The sequence below is a fragment of the Condylura cristata genome, unplaced genomic scaffold (genome assembly GCF_000260355.1).
Source record: "Condylura cristata isolate star-nosed mole 26May11 unplaced genomic scaffold, ConCri1.0 scaffold00004, whole genome shotgun sequence".
Classification (NCBI taxonomy): Eukaryota; Metazoa; Chordata; class Mammalia; order Eulipotyphla; family Talpidae; genus Condylura; species Condylura cristata.
The window spans coordinates 37,658,159-37,678,857 of record NW_004567105.1 but is presented as its reverse complement, the minus strand read 5'-3'; the positions used below and the strand labels follow the sequence as shown (position 1 = coordinate 37,678,857).

The 20,699-nt window shown below is 41.6% G+C and overlaps 1 protein-coding gene across 2 annotated transcripts in view; it reads right to left on the bottom strand.

Moving 5' to 3' along the window:
- SLC38A1 (solute carrier family 38, member 1) overlaps positions 1-20,699 on the bottom strand; it is a 72,785-nt gene that overhangs the window by 17,983 nt on the left and 34,103 nt on the right. For both annotated transcript variants that reach the window (XM_004675942.2, XM_012735325.1), the window contains exons 6-9: positions 3,312-3,385; positions 1,567-1,659; positions 1,230-1,311; positions 176-258 (exon numbers count right to left, since the gene is read on the bottom strand). In XM_004675942.2, the coding sequence (XP_004675999.1) occupies positions 176-258; positions 1,230-1,311; positions 1,567-1,659; positions 3,312-3,385 (332 nt within the window). The remainder of the gene's footprint in view (positions 1-175; positions 259-1,229; positions 1,312-1,566; positions 1,660-3,311; positions 3,386-20,699) is intronic.

Here is a 20,699-nt window from a genome sequence, read left to right as displayed (position 1 = left end):
ATAAATAAATAAATCATTATATTAAAAAAGATAAAGTGGAGCCTGATTAAGACATGTCACTTAAATCATTCCCTTCATTTTGACCCTACAAGTGAAAGCAGGGTCTATTTTTTTTTAAGTTTCTGACTCAACTGGGCACTGTCAAGACAATGATAACAAGAAGCTCTTTCCTTACCTAAATTCTTTAGGAGACATAGGGGGAGAATGATCCCGAATGTAACTATCACCACCAACACACGGCCATCCACATACCAGGCACTGCAAGGCATTGAAGTGACAGGTCATATTTTCCAATAAATGGCGTATTTACCACAAATGTACAAAATCCCCCAACTATTATGAAATTTTATCCTTATGCAGGTTTCATGCAAATACTTTAACTCAATCACTTCTCATTTACTATGCTCTCCTGCAGGTGATGGAAGAAGGGATATTGGGTTTCCCTGTCCTCCACTGGTTAACGTGGCCTCCCCTTGAATCATTTATGTGTTTTCAAAGCTGAATGCTTTGTCAGATTACAACTTGTCCTATCCATTATTTAAAGAGAAAGTTCCTTTTTGTTTGGCTAGGCCTGTGTCAAAGAGAAACAAACCACTATAGGTAAGCGTTACTTTCTCTCTAATCTTTAGTATTTGACCTTGAATCCTGAGGCTAGACCACTAAGAACTCTGGCTTCTGACAGTCTCCCTTGAAAGAAAACAGAGAAACGAAGACAGACGAGGACTGTTAAACAGGGGGAGTCAAAACACAAAGGGTGTACTATATATAAACAGCTGCAACATTTTCCAGGGCTAGCTGTGTCTTTCATGAGGTTAGTGCATGTAAAATGGGTACCCAAAATGCTATGTTCCTTCTTTAAGAAAGAGACTGAGATCTTCGTTATTTTATTTTTTTTGCATGTTCCACTTTCATGGTAAAAATACCCCATATCTGTTCTATTTCACAGCAACCAGACACAAATTGCAGGCTCTTGGGAAAATGCAGTTTTGAGCAATTGCAGCAGGATGGATGGATCTACCTTTAAAAGCTCCTATTCTGATGGCTCTCCTGCCTCTGTCATTTATTTAGCCCCTAAGAAATTTATTTATGCAACAACAAACGTGGGAAAAACAAACCAACCCAGGGAAGATTAAGTTTTTGTAATTATCACAAAACAACAACTTTTATTAGCACACATATCAAGAGTAAAAGTATTTTAGTTATCTTACAAAAATTGGTCTCTGACTTACGAAAATGCCTCTTCCTTTCCCATTAGGAACTTTATGGCAGAAGGTAGTTCATTTTTCACTATGAAGAGGTAGCTCAGCATTGCTAAGAGAATATGAGAACATATTTAGAAAGCAGATACTCAGGATCGAGTTGCAAACCATATAAAAGGTTACTGGCCTGTTCTTAGATTAACCTTCAATAAGACACCAAGACAGCATTAGCAGTTCTAGGAAAACATTTTCTTTAAAATAAGTGACCGCTTTCCTTTCCAAGTGCTTTTAGCAATGACAATGGTAACTACTTGGCTTAGATAATCACATACTTTGAAGTTACGTACAGAAAAGCCTTTCTTGTTACCTCCAGTGTTCTGTAGAGAGGTGGCTCCGAAGATGACAAGCTTCCCTGTCGTGCCAAAGACCTGCTCTCCCAGCTTTTCGTAAACCATACAGCCTATTTAAAAGCCATTATTGAGAACACAAGACATAACTGTACCAAAAGTTAAAGACAGTTGAGGTTTCGTCATTCTCTAGGTTATTCCCATGTTATTACGTGTTTTTCTCAAAATCACGCAAACAGCCTCCTGGCTTTGCAAGGTTTAAAACACTCTCATTGTAAAACACCTTCTTGACATTTTAAAATGTCAGACTTTACCACAATTTCTTCTTTTTTCAGGTTGCCTACAAAACCATTACATTTACCCTATTAGGTCATAGGTTTATTTTTCACAATTTTAAATACCATTCCTACTTGGCTGGGGGGAAATCCCCACTCCAATCTTAGTCTCAAGTCTGTTGTGTATCATTAAAATACAGATTTGATTTTTAAAAATTCCTTATGATTCAGGTGCAAAGATTCCTTTTAAATTAATTAACTGAACTGACTATGATAACAAAGTTATCATAATACTAGACCACTAATATCTCATGTGTTTGCAATAAATATAACACGTGTAGGAACATGTAATAGTCATCACAAAACCAAGATCATTGTAAAGTTTAGTTCAAAGATCTGAAACTCATAAAAGGAACACAAGTCTCCCTGGTGGCCTATGGGTTAAGTCTCAGTGTGGCCTGAGTTTGATCCCTAGCCAGGGAGCTGACCCACAGGGCACAGCAGACCTCTCCTACCTCACCCACTCAGTTCAGCTCACGTTTTCAAAAGATTCACAGAAAGCATATGGGTCAGGCCATAATCAAACCTTTGTTGAATTTCTTGTTAGTCTGGTGTTTAAACAAGACAATGGTTGGAGCTCTGATTTATTACAAAGTGTCCCAGCTAAATGGAGTCATCTGTATACAATAGTAGTTGGCCAGTGTGGTTTTAGCTAATGCAGAAGTCAAAGAATCTCCAACATCGCCCAGTGTCCCAGGAATAGAAAATAAACACTTCAGGTTTTACACTGCCCAGACAACTTGAAGTCTTTTCACAGTGCAGTCACGCCCACATAGCCCCAGGACTAACATTTTCTTTTTGGAATATGCACAAAGGAGAAATAAAAGCTCGTTTACTTGTATAACCATGGAGACAATAATCTAAAAAAAAAATGGGATCATTGTTCTGATTTATAAAGACCTTGGGAAAAACCAAAGTCTTTAGGATGAAATCATCTTAAACTAGAAAAACAGGTATAATTGAGGGCTCACTTTAAATTATCATGTTGTGTGTTCGCCTTTGAGGACAATGTATTTTATAAGTTGGACCTCTATTTTTCCACTATTGTCTTAAAGTGGCCATAGGTGAAATTGCTCTGTTTCAATAATAATCAAGTGGCTGAATGAATGCATCATTCATTCACAATATCACAGGGAAAATTATCCACCTCGGGCCTCCCTGGTGGCCTAGGGATTAAGTCTCAGCTCCTCTACTGCTAAGGCCTGAATTCGATAACTAGCCAGGGAGCTGCCCACATGGTGCAACAGACCTTTCCTGTCTCACCTGCTTCTCCCCCAGGCAGTGTATTTCAGTATATCTACCCGTTGTGCTCCCACTCTGTCTCTGGTGAGCCTTCTCACCCGGCCACCAACACCTCTGGCCTATACCCCAGTTCTTGTATGCATAAATACAAATAAATCTACAAACAAAAAATGTCATGATCAGCTTACCTGTTTCCTTTGAACAGATCAGCAGAAGGTTTATTGAATAAATAGACAGCAGCGTGACAGATGTCAAAAGTATCCTAAAGCAAAGAAAACAAGTCTTGTCATGACTATAAACCAACATACTCTGACCTTACAGTTTAAAGGCCAAAGAGTTATTTAAGTGCCTAACACTATTTGTTGATGATATCCAAATTCTGCCACCTATTATCACATGCTTAATGAAAAAGCCTTACCAAATAAAGAACTGCTTATTAGAATCTGAGTAACTAACAGTTGAAATCCTTTACGTAAGTCAAAGTCTAAATAGCTCTCTGGGATCACTGCAGTCAAGATGACTGCAAAACATGTTTATAAAAGAGCCTTTGTTTGCTATGGTCATTTTCTGTTACTTTTAGGTAGGAACAAGGGAGGGGGATGGGATGGAGGGAGAGTAGGAAAGACCTACAGTGACCTTTAGGCAGGGCCTGGGGCTTGGGGCAGCTTGCCTCATTTCCCCTGTCTCCATCCCTCACCTATAACATAAAGAGACAATCCGAATTAATTCACTTTTTTTTGGCAACTGGTTCCTTTTAAAAGAATAAGCATCTCTTTCACTAGTGAGGGGAATTCTGATAATCAGAAATGAAAAGACTTTTTTGAATGTGAACTCATGTTTTTGTTTCAGTACATTTGGCTTCTTCTTATACCCTCTTTAAGAAAAAAAGCAGTTAAAATGATGTGGGAGATGACAGATTATTTCTGAATTGTTTGGTTACAACAGACAAGCTTTGAAAATAAAGACTATTTATTAAAAAGAAAAATTTCCAGTCTCCAAATGGCGCCACTCACTTCCTAGTGTGGGAAAACATCTCTAAAACAATATAGAACCACAACTGATTTCACATTAGAACAATTAAAGCAATTATTTTTTGAAGTGCAGTTGGAAAGCTGGTGGCAAGTCACGCAGTCTATCACTGCCTCCTTCCCTGCCCACCCCTCCCAACACCTGTACTCCAGTGGCAGCCCAGCTCAGAGCTGGCAGGTCACTTCCAGTGCCTTCCCTGCCCCAACCAGAGAGGGCAGCCTTGAGCTCTGTGTCTTGGGGCATTTCATTCTGCGGTGCCAGGAGTCTCCAGGAGAAGACAAATGAGAACAGAATGGTCAATGGAGGAGGTGACGGGTTTCCAGAGATTGTTAGGAGATCATAAAAAAGGGCTAGCACACAAAGATTTTGTAAAGCAAACACTGGGAGGAAAATGTAATACTTGGGTGAAGGTCAAACTGAGTAGCTAGTAAAGGAGAATCAGATTAAGACAGGATTGTAAGGAAGCATATTCAGTTATATATTGACTTAGCTGAAATCCTTTGGGTGCAAGAGGGTAAGTCCCTTATTATCTATTCTGATAGAGGGACATAGAACTGAAAGCATTCACTGAGTGAACTAATAATTATGAGATACAGGTAGCTCAACTCGGTTTCGTGAGCTGTTTCAGAGCACAAGGTACCGGCTGTTGTAACTGGGTATGATTTTCCCTCATCTTAAAAGATGGGTGATATTTATGATATTTATGTTGAAGATGCAAGCTTTGGTTTTCTTTCAGATTGACTCTGTGTAGTTTTAGGGACACTGAACACTAGGTAAAATTTCTAGAAGTATAAGGCACATCAGAACATGGCGAGAGGGCAGGTGCAGTCTCAGGATCAGCTGTGGAGTTCTGGAGCAGCTCTCTATCCAGTGCTGTTGATCCTCCTGGGACTGGCCTGCAGAGAAGGGAAGTCACTGCTGGGCCACAAACTAATCAGGAAAAAGTGTGACCTTTCGGGAACCCTGTCTAGCAGGAGGGGTAATTACTAGCATCTGCATAATAATTTACCAAAGGCCCCAAGCCAAGAGAACTGGGTACTTATTAACAAAAGGAAACATAAGGAAAAAGGTGCCCAGTCCCTTAGCTAGCAGCCCTTGGGAACCTCCAGGTTCTTGTACAAAGTTGTTTCTTCACACTATCTATTGAGTTGAATCCCTTTGTAGCTGGCCTGCAGCTCTTGGCAAGAGATAAAGGATTTCTTCAAAAACTCCTATCACTTCTTGCTCTTTTTCAAGTGGGAGAAAAATGTTGCTGGGGAAGATTTTAACAGAGAGCTCACCTATCTTCTTCTCCACACTTAGTAACAGCCAAATGCTGCCCTCCCACAGCGGTGAAAACAATACCCCTGTTCCCACATTCAGAGACAAAACATTGCAACCCAGACAAAGCACATGAAGTGTGAATCTGATATAACCTTGGCCAGTAACCAGACTTTCTTCTCTGTCCCTACCAAGACACAGAGCTTCCCGTGAAAGACTGAAAACTGACACAAAACAAAGAGGCAAATCTTATAGGTGGATTTCTAGGAATGCTTCAGGCAATAATAGAATCTAGGACTGATGAGATTAAAATTTAGACAAGTACATCACCTAGTATATTCTTTGAAAGAAATAATTGTCTATGCAGGTAAGAGAGGTTCTAGAAGAGTTTAAGAGGTGGCTCACATAAAAGAGGGAGTGAGGAATGGCTGGGGGTACTCAAGGACTTATTTAAACATTTCTTCTATTTTGAGCATGATTATTTCCATGATTATGTACAAATTGTCCAGTTACATATTTGGATATATAATTGTAGTTTCCTGGAAGAGAAACATAAGCTGGTATCACTGTGCAAATAAAGAAGAGTGGGAGTGACCCTTTTCTTTCTTTTTTTTTTTTTTTATTTCATCTGGATCTCATACAAATGCCCACACTGCTCTCCATTGATCAGAGGTTTAAGGCTGAAGATAATTGGTGCAAAAGTTGCTTGCTGAAAAAGGCCTGTTTCACTGGGAACGAAACCCCAGCAGCGGGGAGTTAAGATCTCAGGGTATTGTTATGTGACACTTACATTCAGTCTTGAAGAATGAGGATATAGAACACTTAGCCGGACATGGGTCCTGAGGATGTGGTGGCAGGACATTTAGTCCCAGGGAACATGTGGTTGGAAACTTGTTAAGTGACCCCCATATCATATCAGTGGAGTGAGGACCATCCCAGGAACGTTTGTATCCTCTGGGAAAACAGAGGCTTGTTAGGAAATGGAGAGTTCTGGATTCATGAGTCAGGAGACACCACCCAGCACACCTGCCAGCTTTGCAGCCAGGACAGGAAGCCATCATAGACGGCAGGTTTTCAAAGTGTCTTCTGATCGGGGACATTATGCAAGCCCATCTGTTTCTGGAAAGTTCTCTGCATTGGAGCTGAGGCACAGCTGAAACCACTGCTGCTACTTCTATCCTTGCGTTCTGCTTTAGCCACTGGACCTTCTTATATATACTTGAAATCTGACCCCTTATCCCACTCACATTCCTTCTGTGGGGGCTCATTTTAAGATAAAGCTCTTTGACTTAAGTGTCTCATTTTTTTTTCAACTACTGCTTGTGTGATGCAAAGTCAGGGTTACTTACATCTCACTCATGGTCCAGATCCTCAATCTGTGTGCCAAGAGAAGCACAATACTATCACATCATTTTTGGTCTAAACCAGCACGATAAGATTATTAATTTGTGTTGGACGTCGCACTTCTTCAAGGCAACCTGCACTGGGATTCATCTTTACGGCAACCATCTTGCACACATCAGTCTTTCTGCGTGTCTGGTTGAACAGCTTTGTATCCTGCATCCTTCTGTTTTATTTTTTTAACAAAAGCACAAGACTTCACTTCTTTCTATCACGTTATCCTTCCGGTCTTATGATATCCTTTTGAAATACTTATGTGTCAACTTCCTCACAAGCTTTTTTTTTTATTTTATAATAGTTTATTTTTACATATTTTTGTGCATTTTTCCATCTCAGTTGCAATCCCCTTGGGCTTCCCATCACCAAATCACCCTGTGCCATCACCATAGTCCAGTGCATTTCCCCCCCCCCACTGTTTTTGATCCCATTCCCCACTCCACCCCCACAAAATGTCTCTGTTCATCATTATCATTATTTTCTCGCCTGTTCCGTTACATTCCTGCTATGAGAGAAACCATCCTTTTCTTTCTGGCTTATTTCACTAAGCATGATCTTTTCCAGCTCCATCCATGTTGCTGCAAAAGACATGTGTTCCCTTTTTGGTTGCTGAGTAATATTCCACTGTGTATATGTACCAAATCTTTTTAATCCAGCCATCTACTTTTGGGCATTTTGGGCTGTTTCCATGTCTTTCCAATTGCCTCACAAGCTTTTTATGCCTTTCAAATGCCTTCATCCAAGCCATTGGTACTTTGATTAGAACAAGGCCATCTGCAAAGGGCCTATTGTCCAGTTATCTGCTCAAGCCAAAAACCTGGAGGTCACCCTGATCCCTCATCTTCCCTCTCACCCCTTGATCTAATTCACTGATAAGAGTCCGGTCATTTCTACCTCCAAAATACACTCCAAATCTCCATGCTTGATTTTTCCATCTACCACCACTGCCACTCCAATCCAAGCCACCATCATCTTTAATTTCTGGGTAACATGATAATTTTTACCTGTCTCCCTTTTCATGCCTTCTCTAATCCTTTTCCACCTAACAGCCAGTGGAAACTTTTTATTTTAGATCAGAGGAGTATCTACTACTGGACTGTGGAACCTGCTATCACAGTATAATTCACAGCCGTGGCCTAACCTACTTATCTCTATATAACCAAAAGCGAACACAGTACCTAGGAGAATTTTAGTGCAGAATATGCAAATTTGACTACTGTAAATAGTGTGTCAATGAACACAGGAGTGCATATATCCCTTTAAATTAGTGTTTTTGCTTTCTTTGGATAAAATATCAAGGAGCAGAATTGCTAGCTTAAATTTCAATGACAGATGAATAGATTAAGATGTGGTACGTATACATGCTGGCATTTTGACAAGATGGATGGTCAGAAGACAGACAAGTACTGGATGCTTTCCTTCATATGTGGAATATAGATAAACAAAACAAAGGAACTGATAGAACTAAACAAAACAAACCCTAGATATGACTGAAAGGCGACTAGAGAGAGTAAAGGGGTTGAGAACAAATGGAAGAGGGTTCCAAATCTTTATGGTAAAGACATAAAGGTGTTTTGGTGGTGGGTGTGGGATAGTGACATACATCTGAGGAGGTGTGAACCTATTCCCCTAACTCATATACAGTAGTATAAACCAATGCTGCATCCATAAATAAAATGGTGGTTACTGATAGAGAAAAAGGAAATCGGGTAAAAGAAGTCAGCTGTATGTAAACAATGGACTTTGTGGTGAACGTATGTAGTATATCCAGATGTTGATTTATAATACTGTACATCTGAGACCCATATTGGTTGTAAACCAATGTTGGTTTAATAAAACAATTTGAAAAAAAAAAACAGAATAAGTGAATTTACAAATATTTAATCACATGTATAAGTCAGCTAAAGCTATGCAGGTATCTTGCTAAACCAAGACACGCTTGACCTAAGACAGTTCCGACTAGCTCACTCATCTCATAATGTGAAGCTAGTTGGACATGACTACTTAGGGAAATCCTACTGGCCTCTGCGGAGCAATTATCCTCCAATGAAATTGCATATAAACTATTTAACAATTTGCTCTAGAATACTGCTTGGCATCTACTTTATTTATTTTTATTATAGTAGTTTATTTTTACATCATTTTGTGCCTTTTTCCATCTCAGTTGTAACCCCCGTGGGCTTCCCATCACCAGTTCACCCGTGTGCCATCACCATAGTCCTGTGCACTTCCCCCTACCCCATTTTTGATCCCATTCCCACTCCACCCCTGTCAAATGTCTCTGTATGTAGTTGTTCATTATTAGTAGTAGTATTTTCCCCCGGTCCTTTATACTCCTGCTATGAGTGAAACCCATCGGTATTTTTCTTTCTTTCTTTTCTTTTTTTTTGGCTGATTTCACTAAGCATGATGCTTGGGATCTACTTTTAACCAATTTTGAATTCTTTCTTTCCATTTCTGATATACATTTTGCTCTAAGAAAATTTTAATTCATATCTTAAACAACAAACTGCTAAACATCTGTTTTGAGTCACGTTAATAGGATTCCAATTCTTTGTTCTTCCATGCTATATAATATTTAATAAATTTCATCCTAATAAAAAAATCTGACATTAAATGGAACCAAACCTTTAAAGTGACTGAAATGTTCTATAGCATGGGATTATGGTAGAGCTTTCATGACTGTTTTTAAACTTATCAAATCCTATCCTTTAAATTGGGGGATATATTCTATATGAATTTTGTCTCCAAAAAAAAAAAAAAAGAGCCCACAACACTTTGAGATGAGGCTTTATTTTAAAAGCCTAGCTCGATAACAAGAAATCGTATGACACTGCCAACCCAGCATCAGAGCTCTTCAGAAGTGGAGAGGAACTATCAGCCACTCTGTAGATCCCGAAATAGCTTAGGTGGGGGTGTTCAAGGCTGCCAGACAGGTGAGTGCCTTCTCTCCCAAACCCATTCCACTCAGAGAACAGAGCACTACCTCAGCGTTTCCCATCCCCAGCGTGACTCTGTCCTGCAGTGTACAAGCATCTAGCCTCAGACTCTACTGTGCACAAATGGATAGTGTTCAATACTGATTCTAATTCAGTAGGTCTGGGGTGGGCCCGACACTCTGCATTTTGAACAGGTTCCCAGGGGATGCTGGTCCACTCCCCACATCTGGTGAAGAGTTTCAAGCTGTGAGTTCTGACCTAGTAGCACGCACACCTTGGCATTTCTGCTTCTCACAACTACTGACTAGACAAGTGGCCATCACAGGTGTGCCCAGCAGTGGAAAAGCTCTACCATGCACCCTGGAGACCCTGGGGGAACTGCTGTGAAGGGAAATGCTGCAGCTGAAGCAGGTTCAGTCCCTGGGAGATGTGGATGGGTTCTCAGTGTGGATAGATGTCTGTTTGACTAGCTCAGCAACTGGGCATTACTTACTGCAACAGGATACATATTTCAAATTGACTTATTTTCTACCACTATGAATGACAGAGCTAATTCTGGCAGTGTTTATTCAGATAGATTGCATTTACAAAAAAAAAAATTCTGTGTGTGTGTAGAAGAACTGGGGTGTAAATCAGAGGTGTGTGTGGGGGGGGTGAGAGGATTCCCCAGAGACAGAGTGGGGAACAGAACTGATGGATCTACTGAAATCTACTGCTGAGGGGAGCAGCAGGCAAGAGAGAAGAGGTCTTCTGTGCCATGTGGATCAGTTCTCTGGCCGGGATCCAACACAGGCCTCAGCGGTAATAGCACTGAGACTTAACCCCTAGGCCACCAGAGAAGGCCCTACAAAAAATTTTTTAGTGAATAAAATAATTTATTTTCAATGTCTCATCTCCCACCATCCATCCCAACCCTGTCATGCAGCCTTCCTTCTAAGAAGGATCTCAGGCTCACCCGGCTATATAGCTCTCTTCTAAACACAAAGGTAGAAAAATTTACCATCCTCAATTAAATGAACAGTGTAGCTCCTATCAAACTCCTTTCATAGGACAGTTGTCCTCTTTTTACCTATTATCATCTCCCACTAATCCACAGGCCCCCACTACCCCAAAATTCATAGATATACATGCCCATCAAGGCAAAGCATTTACCAGAAAATTGAAAACTCCAGTTGAAGTGGATCAGACATCCTGCAGGAAATAGTATTATGTTTTGGCCAGCTCTTTCTCTAGCTCCTCCATCATGCTCCACTACCCCCCACCTTTCCAAATTGTCTCCATCTTCCTGCACTTTTTCTTTCATCTTTCATCCCCCTCCCTATTCTATTCCATACCCAGCTTCTGGAAGGAAACAACTATGTGAAGTCAGTTTTTAAAACACTGCTGCAGAGAAGACAGGTGGGCGGTTAGCTTAGAGAACCTGGTTGAGGATGCAGACCAAGAATCCCAAATGTCACTTGTCACAAAATATCGCTTGTCACTTGCTTATGTTTATTGCGACACTATGCACAATAGCTCATAGATGAAAACAACTTATAGACCCAAACACCGATGAGTATATCAAGAAGGTGTATTCTATATATACACTGGAATATTATCCAGCAATCAAAAAGATAAACTCATGCCATTCACAACAACATGAATGGAGCTGAAATGGATTATGCTCAGGAAAATAAATCAGAAGGAAAAAGGAAAATATCAGATTGGTTCACTGATGGGAAGAATAGAGGGGATTAAAACAAAGGATTAAAAAAAGTGATAAAACTTGCAAGAAAAACTATAGATCTGAGGTATTCAGCAGGGGTGGGGATGGAAAGGTGTCAAAACAGGGGAAGGAAGAGCCCAAAGGACTGTGGTGATAGTTCACAGGTAATGTGGTGATGGGAGATTTATGAGTTCACTTAAGCGGAGAAGTCAGCTACTGTACAAAATAAATAGTGTAAGAAAAAAGTGTCACTTGTGTGTGAAGTGAGAGTTCAGAACCAGGGGCTTTCCAGACTAGCATGCAGAGAGCCAGCAGAGACAGGAACTTTAGGGGTTGCTGAGGGGCTGCAACATTTCAGCCGGACAGGGAACGGATACACTTCAGAGGCCTCAATGAGACTGCAGAGCAGGTTCTGGAAAGGTACTGTAGTGTAAGCAAGGCACAGAACAGACTTTCTGTGATCTGGGCAGATGGGAGGAGTCCTGGAGCCCTTGGGGGCCTTTTCAGGCTGTTAGAGCTCTTTCTACAGCATTTGTAGGGAGGCAACCAGGTTCTGGGCAGGCAGGGAGGCGGGGGAGGGAGGGGCAGGGAGCTGGCAGGCTTTCTGGCCCCCGGAAAATCTTTACTCTCTCTAGACTCTCTGTCCTTCTCTTGTGGTCTGTACCGCCATGCCGTTCTCTACTCTCTGCTGCTGCGCCATGTCCTCTGTGACGCTGCCTTATATGCTCAGCCTCTAGGCTTAGGTGCACCCGCCCACGCATGCCCAGCCACACGCCAGGTGCCGCCATCAGGCACACGTGTAAGACCGCAGATGTCTATCATTGATGCTAAAGGAGGGAGAGTGGAAAAAACCTGATCACTTCCATTTACTCTACAGGTACCCACGGGAGGAGTCTGGAGGAGGCTGTGTTCAGACACAGGGAGTCTGGAAATGAGTGCCAAAGCCCAGCCCAGGTGTTCCCAGCCCAGGAAGCAATGCTGGTGGGAGGAAAAGGACCCAAAGGAAGATCTGTTTCTTTAATCAGGGCACAAGTGTTAGAAGACAGGCAAGGACAAGCTGTTCTGAGTCCATGACTCCTGCAAAATTTTTAAATATTAAAAAAAAAAAAACCTGGGGCCCTCCCTGGTGGCGCAGCGGGTTAAAGCACAGCCCTGAGAAGCTTAAGCCACTTCCGCATGAGTTCGATCCCGCCTGCCCCGGAGGTGACCACATGGCGCGGCAGACCTCTCCTGACCCACCCGCTGTTCCCCTCAGCAGTGTACTTCGTCATTCTGCCTGTTCTGCTCCCCACTCTGTGTCTGGTGAATCCCCTCACCCCCCCCTCCCTGCACCTCTGGCTTATACCCCAGCTCTATATGCCTAAATAAATAAATCTTTAAAAAAAAACCAAAAAACCTGAAAATTATTTATGCATTTACTAGAGCTTTAATTTAACTAAATCAGCGTGGCTGTTGGTTAGGTATTTTACTCCATCTAGAGAAAGAAATGTGCATTGCTGTGAGCTGAATCAAATGATATCTAGTATGACCCCAAAAAGAAAGGAATATTTAAAGACACAGGCAGACAGAAATAGACTTGATCAGCTTAATGGTTGCTTTGTGAACCTAGAAATGTCCTTAGTTTAAATGAGGAAGTTGTAGCAGTAAGAAAGCGAGCTATGCTCACTACCACTTCCTGTTTTCGCCTAAAATCGTTAACAGTGTTGTGGGTTTGGGTTCTCCGTTTATAACTCCCGACATGCTCTTGTTCCTTCTTCTTTCGTTCCTCAAAGATAACTGGTGTCTGCTTCCCTAAGCCTAGATTCTCACCTTTCAACGTGAGGATCTCTTTACCATATGCTAAAGGTAACTCCTAAGTGACAGAAAGACCCCACATATGCTGAAATAAAAGGATGAGTGTTTCTGGGGGATGGGTAATAGTAATGATTAGTAATGATTGAGGAGACAGGACAGGACAAAGCATCTGCTCACCCCCAACCCTCCCTGCCCCACCACAGGTCACCCTGGGCAAGTTTCTTAGCCTCTGTGAATCTTCATTATATACAAAGTGGGGGCGATAAATAGGGCTGCTATGAAGACCTTTGAAACTATTCTTTAAAATTCCTTTTAAAAAATGTCCGTTCTCAGCAAGCCACCGCACAGGACAGGCTGTGGGTGGCTGTGGTCTGCAGCTGTGGCTGGCCAGCTCCGGAACAACAGAGGGACATTACTGATGCCAGGTGTGGGGGGAGGTGGGTCCTGGGGTCCCAAGACAAGGCAAGGATCGCTGGCCTGGATGCTGGGCAGTTTGCCACTGGACCAAACCACTCTGATTACTCACACTGATAATCAGGACTTCAGGATGGTGCTGAATAAAAGGCCCATACACACTCAACCCACTGTACCCAAACACATGGACATGGCTGCCTTCTGAGCATCAGGAGGGTGAATGAATGATCCTGTTAAAATCAAGGCAGTATGCAGAGGCAACTTCTGGGAGAGAAACACAGGGCTCCAAACGGAGGTCACGCTTTTGTCCTTCAGTAACTGTGTCAGCATGTGCTCCTCAGCTTAGACACCGCTGATGATCTAGTGCCGAGCTCGCGACCCAGGGGCGCAGGGGAACATGCCCCTCCTGGGGGCCCAAGAAGTGACTTCTTGGAATCTCTTATCAGACCCTTCGCAGATGAGTCACTAACCATAACTAGTGAACTTCTAAAGGCAGTGGGCGGGACCGACTGTCTGTAAGGTGGTTGCTCATGTTCAGGCCACCCACTACTCTCCCACTTCCCTGCATCTGAAAGCTCTTGATCTAGTCCAGGTCAGTAGGGTTCCCTGGCTCTGCGCTGTGCTTTCCCATGGAGCTCAGTTGCTGGCTAGCCTGAGGTGCCATTTTTAGTATTATTATTACAAGAGGCTGTTGCCAGTGATTTCTGCTGCCAGCTTAAGGACAATTTTCTCTTCAGACCATTTCTAAGGAACGGTGATTATACCTCAAAGAATTTGAAAACAAGGAACTGGCTGACAAGATGGGAGATGAGTGTTACTTTCCCCGTGGACCTTGTAATAGCAGTCGGAAGAGCTCATGGCTGCCTCTTCACCACCGCATTCTTTTATCACTACACCCCATCTCATCGTTCCCTGGGGGGAAGAGGGGCAAGAATCACCCTCTTTTGGAGTGTGTAGAGAGAGGACAATACTTGACAAATATTACACAGTCACACAGACCATCTTTGCTACTGTTAAGAGCAAAATTATCACATGGGTGTGAGTCTGATTTTTGGGAAATGTATATATAATAAAAAGACAAATAAATGTAATAAAATATAATGTAAATTATATAAATACAATAAAAAGTATATAGAATAATAATACCATATAAGGCATATAAAATATAATAAGGGATATAAATATAATGAGATAAAGTATACAAATATAGCATAAAGCATATAAATATAAAAGTACATAAATAAAATATATAAAGCATATAATATAAAGTATATAAACTTAATATGATGTAAAGTATATGCATATAATATAAAGTATACAAATATAATGTAAAGTATATAAATCTAAACTATATCAGTATAATATAGAGAGCATAAAAACATAATAAAAATATATAAATAAAATAATACCTATTAAAGTATATACATATAATATAAAGCATATAATAGAACAGAACACAAAATAATAAAGCAATGGCACTTCAACACACACAGGGTATTTGCAAAGGTACAGTATAATCTTGGAATCTTGGTTTCTGCTTTTGCAAAATCGCATTCTTACACATTCATGCATTCTAGGGCAGTTCTGATATCAGCTATAAGAAGCACTGTTCTAGATCTTGTTGCGGAGACAGGGGATAACTTAAACAAGGGATAATCAGACATTAATCCTGCCCTTACAGGGCTCAGAGTTCAACAGGGAATGTAAAACACATGTCTGAAGAACTGAAGCAATCCTGGCTGCTGGACAGATAAAAAAGGAGATCCTTCTTTGAGCTGGAAGGATCAGGGAAATACGTCCCAAGGAAATGAATCTAACCTGGACTTTTAGGCCCATTAGGATTAGGAGGCAGAGAAGAGGCCAGGGTGGGGCTGAGGTGGGAGAAAGGCCGAGGGGCACAAGCGGCCGCCGGCAGGACAGGGAGGCTGCTGGGAACCCACAGAGGCACCTGCAGTAAGGGAAGGTTGGAAGTAAGTGGCAGGGCACCGACTGGTTTTTAATCCTTTGTAACAGAAAGTTTAGTTAAGTCCTTGACAGGAATTACCTGCAAAGTTTCCAGAAGACAAATCTCAAAAGGTACATGAAGGAAGACCAGGCAGGAGATATGAAAAATGTGGGCCGTTCAGGTTTACTGGTTCTGCAACATCCTTCTGATATAGACCAAACCATGGGTTTGGTCATAGCAAGTAATCTGTCAGGTCATACAGGTCATACCCTGATCCTTAATTTGGTAATTCAATATAACAAAACTGTTTTCATTACATTAAAGGTGATGTTTCTTAGTGGAACACTAGAAACACAATTTGGGGAAAATGACTTTACAAGGCATTTTTAAAATTTTTTATTTATTTTTGCATAAAAGAACTAGGGTGTAGGCCAGAGGTGTGGGGGTTAAGAGGATTCCCCAGAGACAGAGGTGGATCTACTGAAATCCACTGCTGAGGGGAACAGTGGGCAAAACAGGAGAGGTCTGCAGTGCCATTAGGTCAGCTCCCTGGCTGGGGATGGGACTCAGCCTGAGTGGTGACAGCACTGACACTTAACTCTTAGGCCACAATGGTGGCCTTACAAGGTAATTTTAAAGCTAACGCATTAACCTGCAAGTATCTATGGATGTGCATAAAAATCTTGCCATGCTATACATTAAAAATGCAAGTTTGGTTTTAGAGAGTGCAACACTGATGAGCAGTGAAATGTATGGGTGACATAGGGTCTAGAGCCAGGCAAACCTGACTCCCCACCTTTCTGAGTCCTTTGTAAGCCTCAGCTGCCTCATCTGTAAAATGGGGATAATAATTAACTCATAGTGTTGCTGGATGGAGATTAAGTGAGATAATGTGACATATGTAGTTACCATTCAGGTAATGTTAACCTGCTAAAAAACACTACACAGGTAATACTGGCTCTTCTTCAGTCTCTCTCTCTCTCACACACACATACTCACTGACTCCTAAAACAGCCCTATGGCACTGGTCTAATGAAGAAACACTTTTTGCATGCCACTTTTCAAAGAATATTTTAGTTATCTTATCTTTTTTTATTCTCATGACCACTACCTAAGTGAACTAGAAAATGGAAAACAAGAACCAAAGAGGTATGAAATTATAATCAACTCACACAAAGTTTAAACAATTGTTTCACACCGATTATATTATTTCAGAAAGAACATTTCAAAAGCATGGCTTACGAACTCTTGATAAATTATGACAGCTCTTTTAGGTCTTGGAAGTGTGAAATACATTCCTTTTAAAAAAGATTTACCTTTCTATGCATACAAGAACTGAGGTGCACACTCCAGAGGTGTGGGGACAGGAAGAAGATTCACTAGAGACAGAGTGGGGAGCAGAACAGGCAGCTGTACTGAAATACACTGCTGAAGGGAGCATTGGGAATAGAGAGGTCTGTTGCACCACATGGGTCACCTCCTTGGCCAGCAGGGGGTCAATTCATCCTGAAGTGACTGCAGTTAGCTTGACAGTGCTGTATCTTTAACCCCTGTGTTACCAGGGAGGCCCATTGTGAAGTACATTTTCCTTTTTCATGATTTTATGATTTAAACTGCTAAAAAGAATGGAAGGGTCCTCCCTGGTGGTGCAGGGATTAAAGACAGAGTGCTGACCTATGAGGCAAGACAGACCTCTCCTATCTCTCTGCTGCTCCCTTCAGCAGTGGGTTTCAATCAATCTGCCTGTTGTACACCCCACTCTGTCTCTGGTAAATCCTCTCCCCACCACACACCCACCCCCACCACACACATATGCGTCTGACCTAAGCTGCCAGCGTTTTAAAAAGTTATGGGAAACTATAAGGCATTTATTGATTTATCAGATTCTATGTAATGTAATAAAATCCCATTTACCTAGCACTATGTGGAGATGATACGCTCCGAAGAGACTGATTTTCTACAAAATATGTCTCTTATTGAAATTGTTAGAGAATGTAACATTCCTGGCTGGGCTGGGTGGGGATGACACTATTATGAAATGAAAAACAAAAGCCATGTTAACACTGGCTTTTAACCCCAACTTTTGCCATGACAGTTTATAGGGAAACTGAGTAAAAAGGTTAGAGGCAGAAGGGGAGCCTTCCTTCTTCAGGACCCATTGCCTTTTCCTTAAATCCCCTTCTGAGGAAAGTTTAACCCTGAAGGAAGGGTGCCTCAGGGCATCTCCAAGTTACTTTACTGCCTGTACACTGAGAACATAGTCTTCAGAACAGATTCCCCATCCCCACATTTCCTGTTCCTCAGATGAAATTAGAAGGCCTCAGAATTCAGGGAAACACGGAACCTCACAACAGAGGAGGATTCACTGAGTCTAACTGAATCAGATGTGTGTTCAGCAGGATGACAGCTATTATGCTTAGGTAAAAAGAATGAACCTTAAACTCATCCAAGTAACAGAAAATCAGAGTGCTGTGGATGACCCAAGAGAAGGGCAGGCACCAGCCTCGGTGAGACTCACAGGAGCCTTCCCAGCTGCTTTCTAAAGAAGCCAGGACAGTCTGGGCCTCCAGCGCCAGTATGTGTCTGGGCCAGGGCCCTGAACCAGAAGAAATGTCTTGCTCCTGCCAACTACTTTTTGGCTTGGAGCAGCAGTAGGAGCAGCTGGCCAGAGTGAATGCTTGTTCTGAGGTGGGAGAGCTCTCATTTTGTTAAAAACCTGTAATTTTGTAAAAAGCTTGTAAGGATCTTTCTACACATGCATTCACAAATCTTAGCCCAAAGGTTTTGTGTTTTGTGCTTACCCTTAGCATTTATTGCAAACAGCAAATGATCTATGAAAGTTTCATCTGGGGGAAATCTCCCTGCAACTGTTAAGTTGATCTAATTCTCTTCTTCAATCAGAAAATGCAATCATGAGATCGGAGATGAATTATTCCTGGGCTAGTATAAGTAAAAGGTAACTGAATTCCAGGAATGGCTGATTGAATACCATTCAATTTTCTCCTGCTTGATTGAATGATGGCTCGGATACTTTTCAACTTACTCCTGATCCCTCCTGATATCACAATAAAAGGATTTTTTTAAGGCTTAAAACTGCGACCATGAGACAACAGTAACAAACCTTAGAACCTTGAGAGTAGAAACTTAAACCTTGAGAGTTGAAACTTAAATTAGCAGCAGAGAAAGTCAAGACCAGTGAATTGTATGCCACAGAGTCCCCAAAAGGCCCTGGTGGAAACAGGGAATAATGAAGTGATGAGCAAAATAAAGAGGATCTGTAAGGAACATGGGGTAACTTGGGGCTCTTTTTTGCCTCTCCACACCAGTCTGTTCAGCTGCCACCCGTAGCTTTGTTTTCATCCCAGATTTCATTACCCACACGTGATACTGTATTATTGCAAAAAGTGCTTGAGAGCAGGAACACAGGGAATGTGCACCTGTAATTAAGGACACCAGGGCCTAGAAGCCAGAGATAGTGGGGGCTGGGAATCTCAGTTGCTGCCTTCCTGCTGGTCTGCCTGTGTATATGGTCTGCTGGTTCAGCATTAACGACAAGTCAGATATGCCTAAGACTCCAACATTCTTTTTCCATTAGCCCAAATCAATGGTGAACCTGCCTGGCCTATAACAGCTGCACAACAGGAGCTCTTGACTTCTTTGAGGCAAGACCAGGCATCAACTCTGTAAAGCTGAGTGATTGCTCCTCTACAACCTGGCAAAAGTCTGAAGATACATATTCTGGAAAGTCTAAAACATAAACCCCAGGTAAAGAACAAGACATAATTTGCTGGGAAAGGGTACTATAATGAAAGAGGGGTGCAGTGAACACAGCATGCATTTTGAGATGTTCACATACACCCTGCATCCTGCCCTCTCCTCTTTTCCCATTTGGTTCTCAGAAAGCTAAAGACCTGGCCCGGCAGGAGAAAGAAGATCTCTAGGTGATGTGAACAGTCAGAGTGGAGCGTGATAGAGACACTGACATTGGTGGTTCCCCAAAGAGCAATGGACAGCATCGTAAGTGCAGCTGCTGTCAGTGAGTCACACTCACAGGTACCAGGCTCAAGTAGTCTGTTTTCTGTTCTTGAATATAACAGACAAAATTTGACCACCTGACATGTGAGGAAAGACTCTAGAATGAAAGCTAGAATCTAAAACCAAATATCAATTCGCACCATAGAGAATTCAGAGATATTCAGACAGTGAGAAGCTCTATAGGATGAATGACTTTCTTCAACAAATAAATTGCATGGCAAAAAAAGAGAGAAATAGGCAACCGACAGATTAAGAGAGATTTAGAACATAGATTAACCAAGGGCACTACTTGGACCTTATTTGAATATTGATTAGAATAATCCAATCAAAAAATAAAGTTAGAGTAATTTAAATATCAGTCACGAATTTGATATTAAAGAACTCTTATTATTAAATCTGATGTTTTAATTGTCCTTATATTTTAGAGAAATATATTTATGAAGAAAATTGTGAGATTGCTGGGATTTACATTGAGACAACTTGGGTGGGGTAGGGAATGACTAAATAAATATGGCCATGGGACAGGGGACACATGACTTCTTTGTACTATTGAGAAAAGAGGACATTTGTGAAGTCATTTTCAAAATAGAGTCCAGGAGGGGCCACCCTGGTAGTGAAGGGGTTAAACCTTAGTGCTATCAAGCTGTCACCAGCCATTGTGGCCTGAGTTGAATCCCCAGCCAGGGAGGTGACCCACATGGCACAGCAGAACTCCCCCATTTTGCCTGCTGTGGATTTCAGTAGATCCACCTCTTCTCCCCATTCTGTTTCTGGTGAATCTATTCACCCTCCTCCACCTCTGAGCTACACCCCAGTTTTTGAATGTATAAATAAATAAAAATAAATCTTAAAAAAAAAAGAAGAATCCAGGAGTCATTATGGAAAATTTACTTTATCTCCTTTGAATTGGGCCAAAAGCAATTGTTTTAAGAAATCACCAAGCTCACAATTGTTTGACAAGTCATTGTGAGAACTGGTGACTATGGACTTCTAGCAAGAGAACAGCATCAGTTAAGTTTTCATCCTTGCTAGAGAATCAGTAACCAATTACATTTGA